General features: G+C 40.0%; 1 protein-coding gene across 3 annotated transcripts in view; it reads right to left on the reverse strand.

Annotated features, from left to right (window-relative positions):
• Positions 1–13,930, reverse strand: part of MTM1 (myotubularin 1) — a 95,165-nt gene that overhangs the window by 67,017 nt on the left and 14,218 nt on the right. For all 3 annotated transcript variants that reach the window (XM_032397429.1, XM_032397428.1, XM_032397427.1), the window contains exons 2-4: positions 4,899–4,971; positions 2,580–2,652; positions 746–840 (exon numbers count right to left, since the gene is read on the reverse strand). In XM_032397429.1, the coding sequence (XP_032253320.1) occupies positions 746–840; positions 2,580–2,652; positions 4,899–4,961 (231 nt within the window). In that variant the 5' untranslated portion in view covers positions 4,962–4,971. The remainder of the gene's footprint in view (positions 1–745; positions 841–2,579; positions 2,653–4,898; positions 4,972–13,930) is intronic.

Consider the following 13,930-nt stretch of genomic DNA (forward strand, 5'->3'; position numbering starts at 1 on the left):
CCTGGACCTATCCATTCTTCCTTGGCCCCAAATACAGCTGCCCCTTCAGGCTGTCCTGGACAATGGCGACCCACTGTATGCACCGTAGGTCCTTCGGCGACAGCCACGCAGCTCTTCACTCATCCCTTCCCTTCAGGAGCACCTCGTCCCCATCTCATTGTTCCATCAGTGCTACATGCCTTGAAATGCTATGGCACACATTTCACGGCCACGGAATGAAAAGGTAGATTGGCACTAAGCCACACCATTGGCATCCTAGTGCTAAACCGCTGTCTAGTACTTTGTGATTGACCACTTGGAAAGTTCTAGAGCAATGGGCCTTAACAAGGGATTCGCATCAGCATCCTCCTCTGTGAAGTCTTAAAACTTACGACTATACCTGGACCACAGGCCTGGACACTGTGACGCAGGACATCTAGGGCATCTGTAGTGTCTGTTAAGCACCCCAGGTGGTTCTCGTCTGTGCTTCTGGTAAAGAACCACTGTTCTCTACTAATTTCTCCAAACTAGCGAATGGGTCCAGTTACCAACGCCTCCCCTATGTTCTGAGGGCTAAAACTTCTTACTTTTTAAATCCACACTATTCCTACGTACACAGGTGTTAGTGGTAAATGAGCTTTGCATAAGCCAAAAATTAAGAGCCGAGAAAAGCAAATACATCCCCCATGTTAATCTGATCCACAGGCAACGTTTAGCATTATCTTTAACAGTTAGGGTCATCTTTATGGTCTTAGATTCTACTTACCATTTCCAAACTTCTTAAATAAAGACGATAATTTGTGATGTAAACTCTTCCCTTAATGGGGCCATTGAAAGGACATATGTAAATAACTTCTTTGTCTATTAAGATAAAAAAAGTACCCTAAAATAATGGAAATATATACCAAGATACACAACAAATGGCACTCATTTAATATCAACTACGTGGCTAAGAATAACTACAGTAAAAAAAGATCCCTGGAAAGGTTGAAAGGCGGGCACTGGCCACGTTTCTACATTACCGTGCCAGGTCAAGTGGGGCCACAGGTCACCTCCAGGTACCAGCATTGCTTCCCTGAGCTTAACCAAAATGCTGGCACCACCGAGGGCAAGGTGGTAATAGCTAGAGAGCAGAAGTGAAGGTGGGGACTGCTGCCGCTACCCCCAGTGGTTGTAAAGGTAACTACGGAGCTACTTCAACTAGAGCATGGCCGTTCAGGCAGGAGAGTCTCGTGGACTAACCGCCAGATAGGGTTTGAGGTTGGCCAACCTCTAATCATGCAAACATCATGATGTTTTAAATAAACAAACGTCAGTGGTAGAAATATTCCTACAGTCTATTCTTTCTAATAGTCCAGAGAAGAGTTTTTAGCTAGACTCATTTCGATCATTTAAGGGACAGAAAACAGATGGCCAAGAGAATAGTACATCTTTAGTAGACTCAAACATAAGGAGAGACTAAATCAGGAGACTTAATTTATTATCATAAAAAGATCTTTCTGTTATCTTTCAAGGATGTCCTTGAATGTGTTAACGGCTTTTAATTCTTTTTAACAATTTTGAAATCCCTTTCTCCTCGGGTGCTAAATGAAAAATACCCAGTAAGGTGACTTCATGCTAATTCAATACAGGACTACCTCAGTTAAGCTTCTGATGCTGATGCAGAGCACCAAAATTTCATATATGAAGGCCACCCAAAGTAAGCTATCCTCTTTGCTCTTATCCAGAATTTGGGATGGACACATGCCACTGGCTTTCAAGACTAGCATCGTGTGCAAGTCTGTGGACACAGAAGAGTTTCTCATGGTGCATGGCTAACTAACTCACAAAGGCACCATGTCTTACACCATGTTTTAGCCATTGAAGCTAAACAACCCAGACCTTAGTGAACAAACCAAAAGGTTCCCTGAAACAATGGTAACTGTATCACCACCAAATACATGGTAATCTGAGGCAAGGGTGTCAGCCCTAATATAAAATGTGAATGCCCACAACATCAGCATTTGGCTTAGAAGTTGTCAGATGCTCCTGTATTCTTAAGCCAGAATGACCTGGCCCTTCCAAAGTAGATCCCTTCCTCTTAGTATGAATTTATCATGAAAAAGACAAGTCTACTATCGAAATACTCCATCAATATTACTAACTCCAGTTATCGGACAAACAAAAGCTATCATAAACCAGTATGGTCTCCTATATTTCAAAGAGAAGACTATTTAGACGTTAAGTCTTTAGGTTGATCATTTTAAGGCATACAACCTAGGCTGGAAAACCTTACTATTACTTGGTTCTTAAAACCTCAAACCATGAGAGCTTAGAGCTCCAATAAGGACATTCGAGAGAGAATCCACTTTTTTTTTTCTCCAAAATAATTCTCAGTCTTGGGTACAGAGGGGAAAATATGACTATCCTGGATAGCATGAAACTCTTCAAAGAACTCTGATCAAGAAACTAATGCAGAGTTCTCCTTATGTTAACACTTTTAAACAAAGCTAGCCTATATACCTAAATCTGAGTTCTAAAGAGAAAGAGGGATTGAAGCCACCTGATCCTGCTGGGACTCTCATCAAGTAATGCAAATCCTAACTTCACAGGACCCTTACCAGTGATGCGAGTTTCTCCTGGAAGTCGAGGAACAGCCTCACTGAGGTCCCGATTAACTCCATCCCTAGAAGTCTGGAAACGAAACAGGGCATCAGAGGAATGACATTACATTTGCAGATTTTTAAGCAACCTGGAACACAACCAACCAGAAATATACTTTGTAAAGAAAAAAATTAGAGTGATATTTATCATTATAGAAAAGTGGCACAGAAAAAAACAAACGACCAAAAAATACAACTTAGCATCAATATTCATTAGCTGTGTTAACTTTTAGTCTGTAAATAACATTAGCACACTTTTCAATATTGATTTTTAAATACCCCTTCCAGGAGCTTTACAGTGAACACTGTTCAGAAAAGTGATAAAAAGTCAATATTAAGCATATTCTATAGACACATGCATACTTTGGCATTTTTTTCCATATTAAATATTTAGTCATCTTATGTTAACAGCAGAAATGAAAACTTCATTTCAAGGGGGCCTTAACTGAACAACAGTAATTACAGAATCTTCCCATAATGTCAGAATCTTCCCATATGTTACTTCTTAACATACCAGGTTTCTTATTTTACTGAGATCCTTCCTCGCATAGGTCACTATATAAAGAGGAAAGGGCGGTCAAGCATTTTAACTAGGAGGGCAATCATTTCGTGTGCGAAGTTAGTATATACTTCCCACAGAGGGTTTTTGTGAATATTAAGTGAAACAAAATGCACAAGCACACTTCTGTGAATTATCAAGGCCTATGCAAATGTAAAGTATTATGCAATAAGAGAACTGTGAATTGTGTACTTAAGTAAGATATAAGTTGTCAAAGTTGGGTGCTCTGCTGGATTTTTAATGGTTTTATCATTTTTATTCAGGCACAAAATGAAAATTCCTAACCATTTTTCAATGTTTTAGTACTTGTAAGCTAAGCATTTTAACTAGGAGGGCAAGACCAATTGTTGCCAGCCAGGAATGCCTTCCCCCATGGGGAGCGAAACCACACAACTTATATAAATGGTAAGACTGGAAAGAAATCACCAGCATCCTTTAACGCTGCCCCTCACTAACTAAAAACAAGTATAACGAGCAGATGTAATACTCAGTATACCTTTTAAGGGCCACAGTTCGGGGTCAGGAGAAGAAAGTACAATTCAACCACAAAATTAGGGAAACAGATGTTTGATTAACACAGATAACATGGGATTAACATAGGATATACTTTATATTAGAGTCAAGGACTTACAATTAGCTCCATGAAGTAACTCTTGTGTTTAGAACTGATCCTTGTACCATAATGATACCAAATACAATAAAAACTTATAAAATCTTGGGGATGAAAAAGGTCGTTGTAGACATGACACCCAAAGCAGAAAATATGAAATACAAAAAGACTGATAGATGTGATCACATAAAAAATTTAAACCTCTATATTTCAAAATCAAAATGCCACAGATATAATTAAAAGGCCAATGATAAGCTAGGAAAAAGACCTGTAATGTATATTATAAAGAGTTGATTATCATAATATGTAAAGAACACTTATGAATCAATCGAAACACACCAAAAAGCAAACAGGCAAAGGACACGAACAGCCACTTCAAAAAAGAAATACAAATGGATAATAAACACTATTTTTTAAAAAAAGGTCACCCTCATTAGTACTCAGGGAGCTACAAATTAAAAAACACTAGTTGGCTCCCTTCTGATTGCTTAGGCATCCCTGTACACTGCTGGTGGGAGTGTAAATGAACCTTTCTGGTGGATAATTGGTAAATGTATCCAAGGCTTCAAAGGGCCATGAATAAAGCTTATTTTAAATTCACCCCTTCCTTTCAATATATGTTTCAAAATCATCCTCTAATTACACAATTTTCTCCTCGATACTTTGAACAATTTTTTCTTGACGCTGTATTCGTTTCGCTCATACAACTATTTTATCATCATATTAGAAAATAAGGCCAATATTTAGGAAGGTGTGAGAGCCTGCTCAGTGGGCCTTGGCCTTCCAATATCTCCTTCAGAAAGCTTTTAAGGCCCAGAGATTGCCTAGTATCTTAAACATAATGTCTGGCAGCAGTTCACAAAACAAAGGTTCTCAAAAATGAAGTTACGTGAAAGGATTTAGAAATGCAAAACTTACTTAACACATATATGGCATTCTGTCTTTTCTGGAACAAAGTAGGATATTAAAGAAAACCACATATATTTAAGAATGTACATTATGTGAATAATGAAATTAATAATTCAATAAGCCCGAAATGACCACCTAATATGCAAATATGAGAAGAGAAATGCAGAGAAAGGGGTACAAATTAAATCTGAAAACTTACCCTCTTAATAGACTCATTCTCCAAGGAGTGTGAATTATACTTAGAAGTTGGTGCAGAAGCCATACTGGAAACTCTAGCAAAAAAAGACAACATTCAATATCAGCAGATTTTGTATGCAATTTCCAACAATGCGGCATCTGAGATTTAAATATTGCAACTGAGAACAAATGGTACTACACTCGACAGGCCCCATTTCCGTAGTAGTCTCCAGGGGGAACGAGACACACAAGGGACTCACCACAGCACACAGCACAGGTCACGTGAAAGAGCTCCAACAAATGTATAGGGAACTGGGCAAGAACAGAAAAGGGCAGCTAAGTGCACTTGGGGGAGCTCAGTGGGAGACACTACACATACCCCCAGAATGGTTATTCATAGCGTTCAAATTGTCATCTCAAAAAATGCACTGTTTAGTAATTGTGCACCAGTCCTCAAATTTCCACACTTCTTAATTTTTAAAGATAATTTAGAAGCAGCCAAGCAGATTGGTAAAAAGGGTAGACAACTGAACTCACACTCTTTTCGCCTTTAAGAATTCAGTCTTCTCCAAATTGAGGCAATTTAAAGTGGCATGGACTTGATGGAAATCAAATTAGCAAGATTTGATTTGATCAGTATTTTCCAGGGAAAGTTTATACTTCATTTAAATAATGCATATTCATCACAATTCAGGCATAAATGAAAGCATCGTATTCAGAACATACACAATATTTTAATGCAAGGATTTAGACTTGTGAAGACTATTGCAACAACAGAAAACTAAGTGATGCTTTAGTTATTTTATTTCTCAAAGTTAATGACACAAAGAGATCTGTATGAAGTCACTGGGAGGTGAACCACATCAACTAGGTGACTGTGGATATTTATGGGATCTTTTTTGCCAGGCTCATTAAAAAAGCAACCACACAAAAGCTGGCATGGCTAATATTAACACACCTTGGCACAAAACCTAGAGATCTGACAGCTGCACAGTGCCAATCACTGTCCATAAGTAAGGCCCAAGAGAGGTGACAAAGATGCACATAAAGGTAACCACCAGGATAACGAGGCAAGGATGGCTACATGAGGACATTCTTACAAGATTAAGACTGCCAGGCTTCCCCCAGCAGAGTTCAGCTCACCAAGGGCAAGGCTGGGCATCCATCTAGGTCATGGCTGGCACTCATAACTATTTGGTCAATGAATGATTATGTACAAGATACACAATATTGTGAAACATGATGGGGTGAGCTAGTACCTTGGTTCACCAAATCCTAAAACAATGGACCTAGGGTGCTACCCTGAGGCTTAAAAATTAAAAATTATGGCAAAATAAAATGCTTCTTTATAAACTTAAAACCTGCAACTATTAAGAGGTAGCACAATCTAAAATTAGAAATAACTTTTTAGAAAAATTAATGAATAATTTAAACATGAGTGAAATTCAGATAAAAGCTTAGAAAAAATAGCTTCAAAAGACCTCTCTAACCTCAAGTTCAAATCCAAGCAAAATAACTCATTATTCTCAGAGACAGCAGAATGGATGAGACAGACTAGTGAGAGCAAGTCAGATGTTTCTGCCCTGAAATTATTCTATGCGCTAAACAAGATTATATACTTGAGGGATTTTCTTCAGTAACAGATATAAAATTACTTTTTAATAATCAGATACTATAGTATTTAAAACATTTTGATAATATAAGTCAATGTTTTCAAATAACATTAAATTACTACTGTCAAGTCAATATAAGAAATTCAAAATGCTGGGGTATACAGTCAATTCAGTCTTCACTTTCCTGTTCATGTTTATAAGTCATAAAAGGAAGAGGAGTCTTCCTATATTTTTCAATCCTCGTTTAAAAAAACTTCAATTTAGGGGCACCTGGGTGGCTCAGTCAGTTGAGTGTCCCACTCTTGATTTTGGCTCAGGTCTTGATCTCAGAGTCATGAGATCGAGCCCTGTGTCGGGCTCCTCACTGAGTGTGGAGTCTGCTTGTCCCTCTCCCTCTCCTCTCCTCTCTCTCTCTCTAAGTAAATAAATAAAATCTTTAAAATAAGAGAGAAACTCTGTACCCATTAGTCACGTATCACTCCCCATTCCTCCTGCCCCTAAGTGACCACAAATCTGCTTTCTATCTCTACAGATTTGCCCATTCTGGACATTTTATATAAGGAATCACATACAGTTCACCCTTAAACAACAAAGGCTTGAACTGCGTGGGTCTACTTACACATAGATTTTTTTATAGTACTGTAAGTTTATTTTCTCTTATGATCCCCTTAATAACATTTTCTCTAGCTCACTTTTATTGTAAGAATACAGTATGTAACACAGACAACATAAAAAATATGTGCTAATCAAATGTTTACACACTTATATGTGTATTTTCAACTGCGTGGGGGGCTAATGCCCCTAACTCCTATGTTGTTCAAGGCTCAACTGTAATACGCAGTCTTTGTTCAAGGGTCAACTGTAATAGGTCTAAAGTCCTGATATTTTAGAGTTGCACCAGAAACTGCTATTATTAAAAGTTGGATCAAGCACAAATCTGAGAAATCCAGGGGTCCAAGTAACATGGGTCAGTTCCATGAGGTTTGCTTTAAAATGTCATAGGTGAACCTTTCTGGTGAATGGTTCCAATTGATCCCTGATGCACAGAAGCTGGAACAGCATGATGATGGAGAGCACAGATGTTAGAGCCAACTCCATTCAAATCCTGACTCTGCAACTCACTATTTGACCTTGGGCGGGTGATTCAACCTTCCCACTATTCAGGCCTTCGGCTGCTACTATCTCTGTGTTTTTGCAGCACAGATGGGCAAAATGAATAAATACATGGGACAGGCTCAGAACAGGGTTCTGGTATATACATTAACAAATTATTAGCATTTTTTTTCAATTATGAAAGGATACTTATCGAATGCTGACACTGTAACAAATTATTCTACAAATTAGTCTTGACCCTATAAATACTAGCTAGAAAGTTAACTAGCACAGGGATAGTGCATGGCCAGCGGTGACCTAGTTATAAAGCTTCTCTTTAAAAAGTACATGAAAATACCCTTTTGGTTACATTTTGCCCAGCACCCCTAAAGATCGAGTTTTCATCCTTTTTATCTAAAAAACATTGAATTTGGGCTACCCTGGCTTTAAAGTGAAATTGAAACTTAATTCCTATATCTATTTCTATCTATCTACACACACACACACACACACACACACACACACACACACATTATAGGAATCTAACAAAAGGTAGATATCTCTCATTTTTGATCCTGAAAAAAAACTTCTGTCATGCTTTCAGCCCAATCCTCTCTCTATGACAGAGAAGATGACCAGAAGAGCCCAGAGGATGTGTGAAAAGGACCGGTGCAAGTTAATGGCAGGTCAGCTCTAGCCTAGGCCTCTGCACTAACACTGGAGTGTCCTTTCCACCCAGGGAAAAATGCTTCCAAGTGTCTCTATTTTGAAGAAACCACGTTGGATGTGACTGGTGCCAATCCCAGCAGAAATGGAGTTTTAGACTAAGAAGCAGTTAGGAAAACTCAACTCATCTAGGCAAACAATCATTGGGGGCCCCAAACTCCTTCAAATAAAGCTACATAAAGGTGGCATTATTTAATAAATCAAATGTGAAAGTCACAAGATGGTCTTAATTGGATCTCACTTTACATTCAAGACAACTAAACTCAAAGGTCTCATGGTGTCACTCTCTTTGCCCCTCCTACACTGTCCTCCTCAACTCTCTTCCCCGTCTCCGTCTATCTCCCACCCTCCACCCTTCTTTCTCTGCCTCTCTCTGTCCATCTCTTCTCCCTAGCACCTGCCACCTTTCAGATAATCCGCTGTTACTGCCTGCCTCCCCCCAGCAGAAGACAAGCCTCCAGCAGATGGGGATTCTGGTCTGTTGTACTTACCGCTGCAGTTACAGCAGGTACTCAGTAAGTGCTGGGTAAATGAATAAATGGACTGGGCAATAAAGAGCTGGCCCAAGACCTGAACCGTTGTTCACCCAATATTTCATTTAAGCCAGAAGTTCATGCAAGCTTAAGAAAATGGTAGAACAAATCCTTGGCCAATCAAGATGCTCAAGGCAGGATGGCTCTGGGTAGCAGAGTGGCAGCATTAACTTATGCTGCTTTGAAGCAATTTGCACCACCAAGAACTGGAGCGCTGCTGGCCTCCACTATAGACTTTTCCCCTGAAACAGACCTTCCAAATTCAGGTGGGGAAACCTCTTCCCCCATACCCTGCTTCCAGACTAAGAACCTGTTCCCCTCTCTGTTGCATATGAAAAGCAGAATTCCACAAAACACCTGCAGTAGACATAACTATAAACACTTTCAAATAAAGGTGGGCCATCTTTGCCCTTATTATATAAATCTAAAGGCAGTAGAATTAGAAAACAGTTTTGACCTCCACCCCATAGGGCCTTTGTAAGCAAAATCTAAACTCCAAGGGAAGCTCTAGTTCCCATGGTCACCTGACTGGAGATCAATGGCCCTCCATCAGTGGTCTAGGAACTTTCCATGTACAAACAGTGATAAAAGGTATGCAGGCCTTCTGTTTGGATTTTACTCAGTGTGCTTTCTTACTCTGTGTTGACGTGTAAATGAAGTTTAAAGATAGTTTTTCTCTGGAGGCTCCCTTGAAAGCTGTGGAAAGCTACCCAGTCTGAAAACCCACTTCTAAAGCCTGCCAGTGAGCAAGAAGTTGTGCGTAAGCAGCCTCTGGGTCCAGAATTACAAATCTTTCTGAAGGCGCTCTCTTTACTTGGAAGCCTGTTTTGAAAAAAAAAAAAAAAGCCACATACTTAGGACAGTGCTGCTTAATACCACTAGACCCAATGCTCCCTTTGTTATTAAAGCAAATTCCCGTAAAGCCCTCTTTGCTAGCCTGAAATGAAAATCATAGATATTATCAACCTAAACACAATTTCAACAAATAATCAATATAGTGCCTAAATTCTAGTACAAAGGAGAAACAAAAGGACAGTGATTTATAATAAAATAATGCATTTTTCTTTTTAAAAATTTTATTTTACTTTAAGATTTATTTATTTATTTGAGAGAGAGAGAGGGCATTGCACGCGAGAAGGGGGAATGGCAAAGAGAGACAAGCAGACTCAGGGCTCGATCCCAGGACCTTGAGACCATGACCTGAGCCAAAACCAAGAGTCGGAAGCTCAACCAACTGAGCCACCCAGTCGCCCCTAAAATATTTGTTTAAATAATGTATTTTTCAATACATTACACTAAAAATAAAAGCACCCCCCATTTCCAATTTGGCCTCTAGGGGGAGTGTCACCCCCAATGAGAAGTACTCAAGAATTCCCTTAGGTACCTGGAGTGCCTGTATACACAGAATTTACTAAATTAACTTATTCTGATTTTTGCAATAAAGTTGCTTTGACTACAGACCACCTAGGAGGCAAGAAAATGAAAAGGATGCCTTGAGAAACCACTCTGCACAAAAGGGAAATGTTCCTATCCCAGCCATTTTGAGACCAGGTACACTATCAATTCAAGTTCCGTATGTGCTCGACCCACATGAAAACAAACGATGCTCTGTAAAACTACAAGTTTATTTCATTTTTATACATCTTCCTTCACACAGGGGTTGGCAAACTTTTTCTGTAAAGGGACAGACAGTAAATATTTTAGGCTTTGTGGGCCATCTGGACTCTGTTACAGCTCCTAAACTCTGTGTTGTAGCATTAAAACAGCAAAAGGCAGGGTCGCCTCACTGGTTCAGTGTGTGCCTGTATTCCAGTAAGATTTTATTTACAAAGACAGGTTGTCACCCTCTGCCTTAAACGGTTAAAATAAATGATTTCCAAATGAACTTTCTTTGCCCAAAGTAAGTAACAATCGTGCCCTTTTAAACTAAAATATAAGCTATTAGCCACCCCCCATTCGTAGCTTATACCTTATAAAAATGCACTATGACCAGCTGCAAAACCGTGTGATAGGGTTGAAAAAAGAAAGGGATTCTGTATTCAGACTAGTTTGTGTTTCAAATCCCAACGCTGCGGCTTGATTAATAATAATAGTTATGCCCCGTTGGACAAACTACAGTTCCTGGTCCGTGAAATGCACATGATACCACCACAGCAGAGGGCAAGTCTCCTCCTCCTACGAGAGATGTCTGATGAACTCTAAGTCATTCCTCAAACTGGTGCTAATACACTTGGCTGGATTTTCCATAAAATACATGATGTCTAACACTGCCTAACCATCCTGCACACACACTTTCTAAGATGATCCACCTGATCTTGGCGAGGCTCTGAATAGCTTTAAAGTAGTTTGTCCTTAAAGCATGCCGACTTCCATGAAAAAACAGAAAAACAGAACACTTGACTCCTCACCCAGGGACACTTTCCACGGGATCCCTAACATGAGGACCTCACCTCATTACCTTCTATTTTGGCTCAAGGATCTAGAAATATGCTAGAGGTTTCTCAGAGTAAATCTCTGTTTATCCCACAACAGTACCTGCCCCCACAACAGTACCTGCCTGTCAAGGCAAGCGGCTTATTGTTCAAATAGACACATGCCACACATATGCATCACAGCTCCTCAATTTGTCTCAGCCACATCAAATCTCAGGGCTAAAGGGGTTTCATTTTGATGATTCTTCTTTGGAAATTACAAAATGTTAAAAAGTATTTCATTTAGAAACTCACTCTTTGTATCAGTTTGATATTTACTATTCACTTTATTTTTTAAAGATTTGAGAGAGAGAGAGAGAGAGAGAGCAATAGAGCATGAGCAGGGAGAAGGGCAGAGGGGCAGAGGGCAGGAAGAACAAGCAGCCTCCGGCACTGAGCCCGAAATGGTGCTAGATCTCACAACCCTGAGATCATGACCTGAGTCGAAATCAGGAGTCCGACACTTAACCACTTAACCGACTGAGCCACCCAGGCACCCCTACTATTCATTTTAAGAACACAATACACTTACTTCTACTTCTTTAAATGCTGCAAAGACCTTTGGCTAAAAGCAATACAATTCAGATCCAGTGTAGAATGCTTTTTGAATCATTTTTTCCAGTGGTTAGCGATGGATTTGAACTGATCCACTCTACTTGGTTCCCCTCATGACAAATGGCACATCTTCAAGACAGCTGATTGGCTTCAGCAGCATGAGCGGTGGCCATGGAACAAGGTAACTTTCAAAATGCTTCCTGAATTGAAATGGTATGCTATATAAACTCTTAGAAAAATCAACTACCATCAGGTTCACTTTTTTTAATGTAAAAAGGCTACCTAGTAATATCACATACACTTAAACAAATCATTGAATCCACCAGTGGATTTTGTAACTGTCAAATACCTGCCAGTAAACAAAGTTTTAAAATAGGAACAAGATCAAGTTCCCCATCCACCTGCCAATTTCAAAACTCATGAACCCAGCTAATGTACTCCATGATAAAACTGCATTTTGTTGAACTATATTTCCCTGTGAGAAACTACTGCAAAAAGTCCACTTTAAATTTGTAAGTGAAAAGTACCTTCTTAAGCAAAAGTTAAGACCGTAATTTTCGAAGGTAAGAGTAAACATACGGAAACAGTCACAACTACAGTAATAATGAAGGTGCCCGTCCAGAACATCTCCTTACTCTCCAAGGACCTTCTCAGACTGGCGTTCCTGACAAAGATTCCTCCAACTAGAATCAGTGGTGAAGAGGGAGGGATGGAAAGAACTAAAGAGCAGATGTGCAGTTTCCAGAAAAATAGGGAGAGGATGAAAGGCCGGAGATGATAACCTTCCACTCAGACCAATTCCTCCAGGCACTTTTACTGGAGGCGGCGCAGGAGCCTTGTTGGCCCTGGGTCCTTATTTACCTGCTTCAAGATACAGGAAGCGTTACCCGACTTCCCCATGGGCACGCGTGCGTGCACACACACACCTTGCTTCTCCGTACATTGTATAGATTTCTAATATTTCACTTCTCAGGCTGTACTGTACTTATCCATTGACACTGTGTGCTGTTCGATCTGCGCTTCCTAAGGGCCAGGGCTATTTCACCTTGTGGCACCAGCACGCAACAGCCTGGGCACTCAGTCTATGAATCAATGAATATAGTATTACCTTCACAAACTTTCATTACTTTGGAGACATTAGTCTTCAGCTATTAAAGGTACCCCACCCTCCCTCCTTAGGGCTGATTTTTGTGTTTATCACTCCTTTGCATATCTGTGTCATTTTTCATAAATATAAATATCCCTAAGTGATGTTGCTTTCGTGTGGTTTTGGCCTTTTATACATAAATGGAATCACGCCATATTCTTCTGTCCGTTGTTTTGCTCACACAGCATGGTTGGGAGAGCCATATACGTAGACGTGCGGAGCTGTGTTCCACACATTTTCACTGCTGCATAGAAGTCTGTTGTTCCACACCACGGCTTCCGATCTGGTTCCAGGTTTTGCTATTACAAACTGTTCTGCTACAAACAGTTGTAGGAGAACTGCAATGGTATTTTTGCGTCAGATTTCCCAATACCTTTGTCTGATTTGCTGTAAATATATTTTTTAATTATATGGAGAAGATGGATAATGGATGAAAATATAGGCAAACCAACCACTGGAGATGAAATCTCAGGGTTATCAACACTCTAATTCAAGCAGCAAGGGGGAAAAAGGCAAAATAATGGATGGCAATCTCTGAGTTTCCTGAGGCTACTCTAACAAAGTACCACAAACCAGAGAGCTTACAAGAGAAATTTCTTCTCTCAAGTTCCAGAGGCTATGAGTCTGAAATCAAGGTATCTGCCGGGCTATGCTCCTCTGAAGGCACTCAGGGAGGATCCTTCCCTGCTTCTTCCGAGCTTCTGGTGGTGGCCGGAAGTCCCTGGCATTCCTTGGCCTGTAGCTGCATCACTCCGATCTCTGTCACACAGAGTTGTCCCCATATGTCTGTGTCTTCACATGGTCTTCTTCTCTCTTATAAGGACGTTGGTCATATTGGATTAAGGGCCCACCCGACTCCAGTATGATCTCAACTAGTTATGTCTACAATGACCCTATTTCAAAGTAAGGTCCCACTA

This window comes from Phoca vitulina, unplaced genomic scaffold (genome assembly GCF_004348235.1).
Source record: "Phoca vitulina isolate PV1807 unplaced genomic scaffold, GSC_HSeal_1.0 scaffold99, whole genome shotgun sequence".
Classification (NCBI taxonomy): domain Eukaryota; kingdom Metazoa; phylum Chordata; class Mammalia; order Carnivora; family Phocidae; genus Phoca; species Phoca vitulina.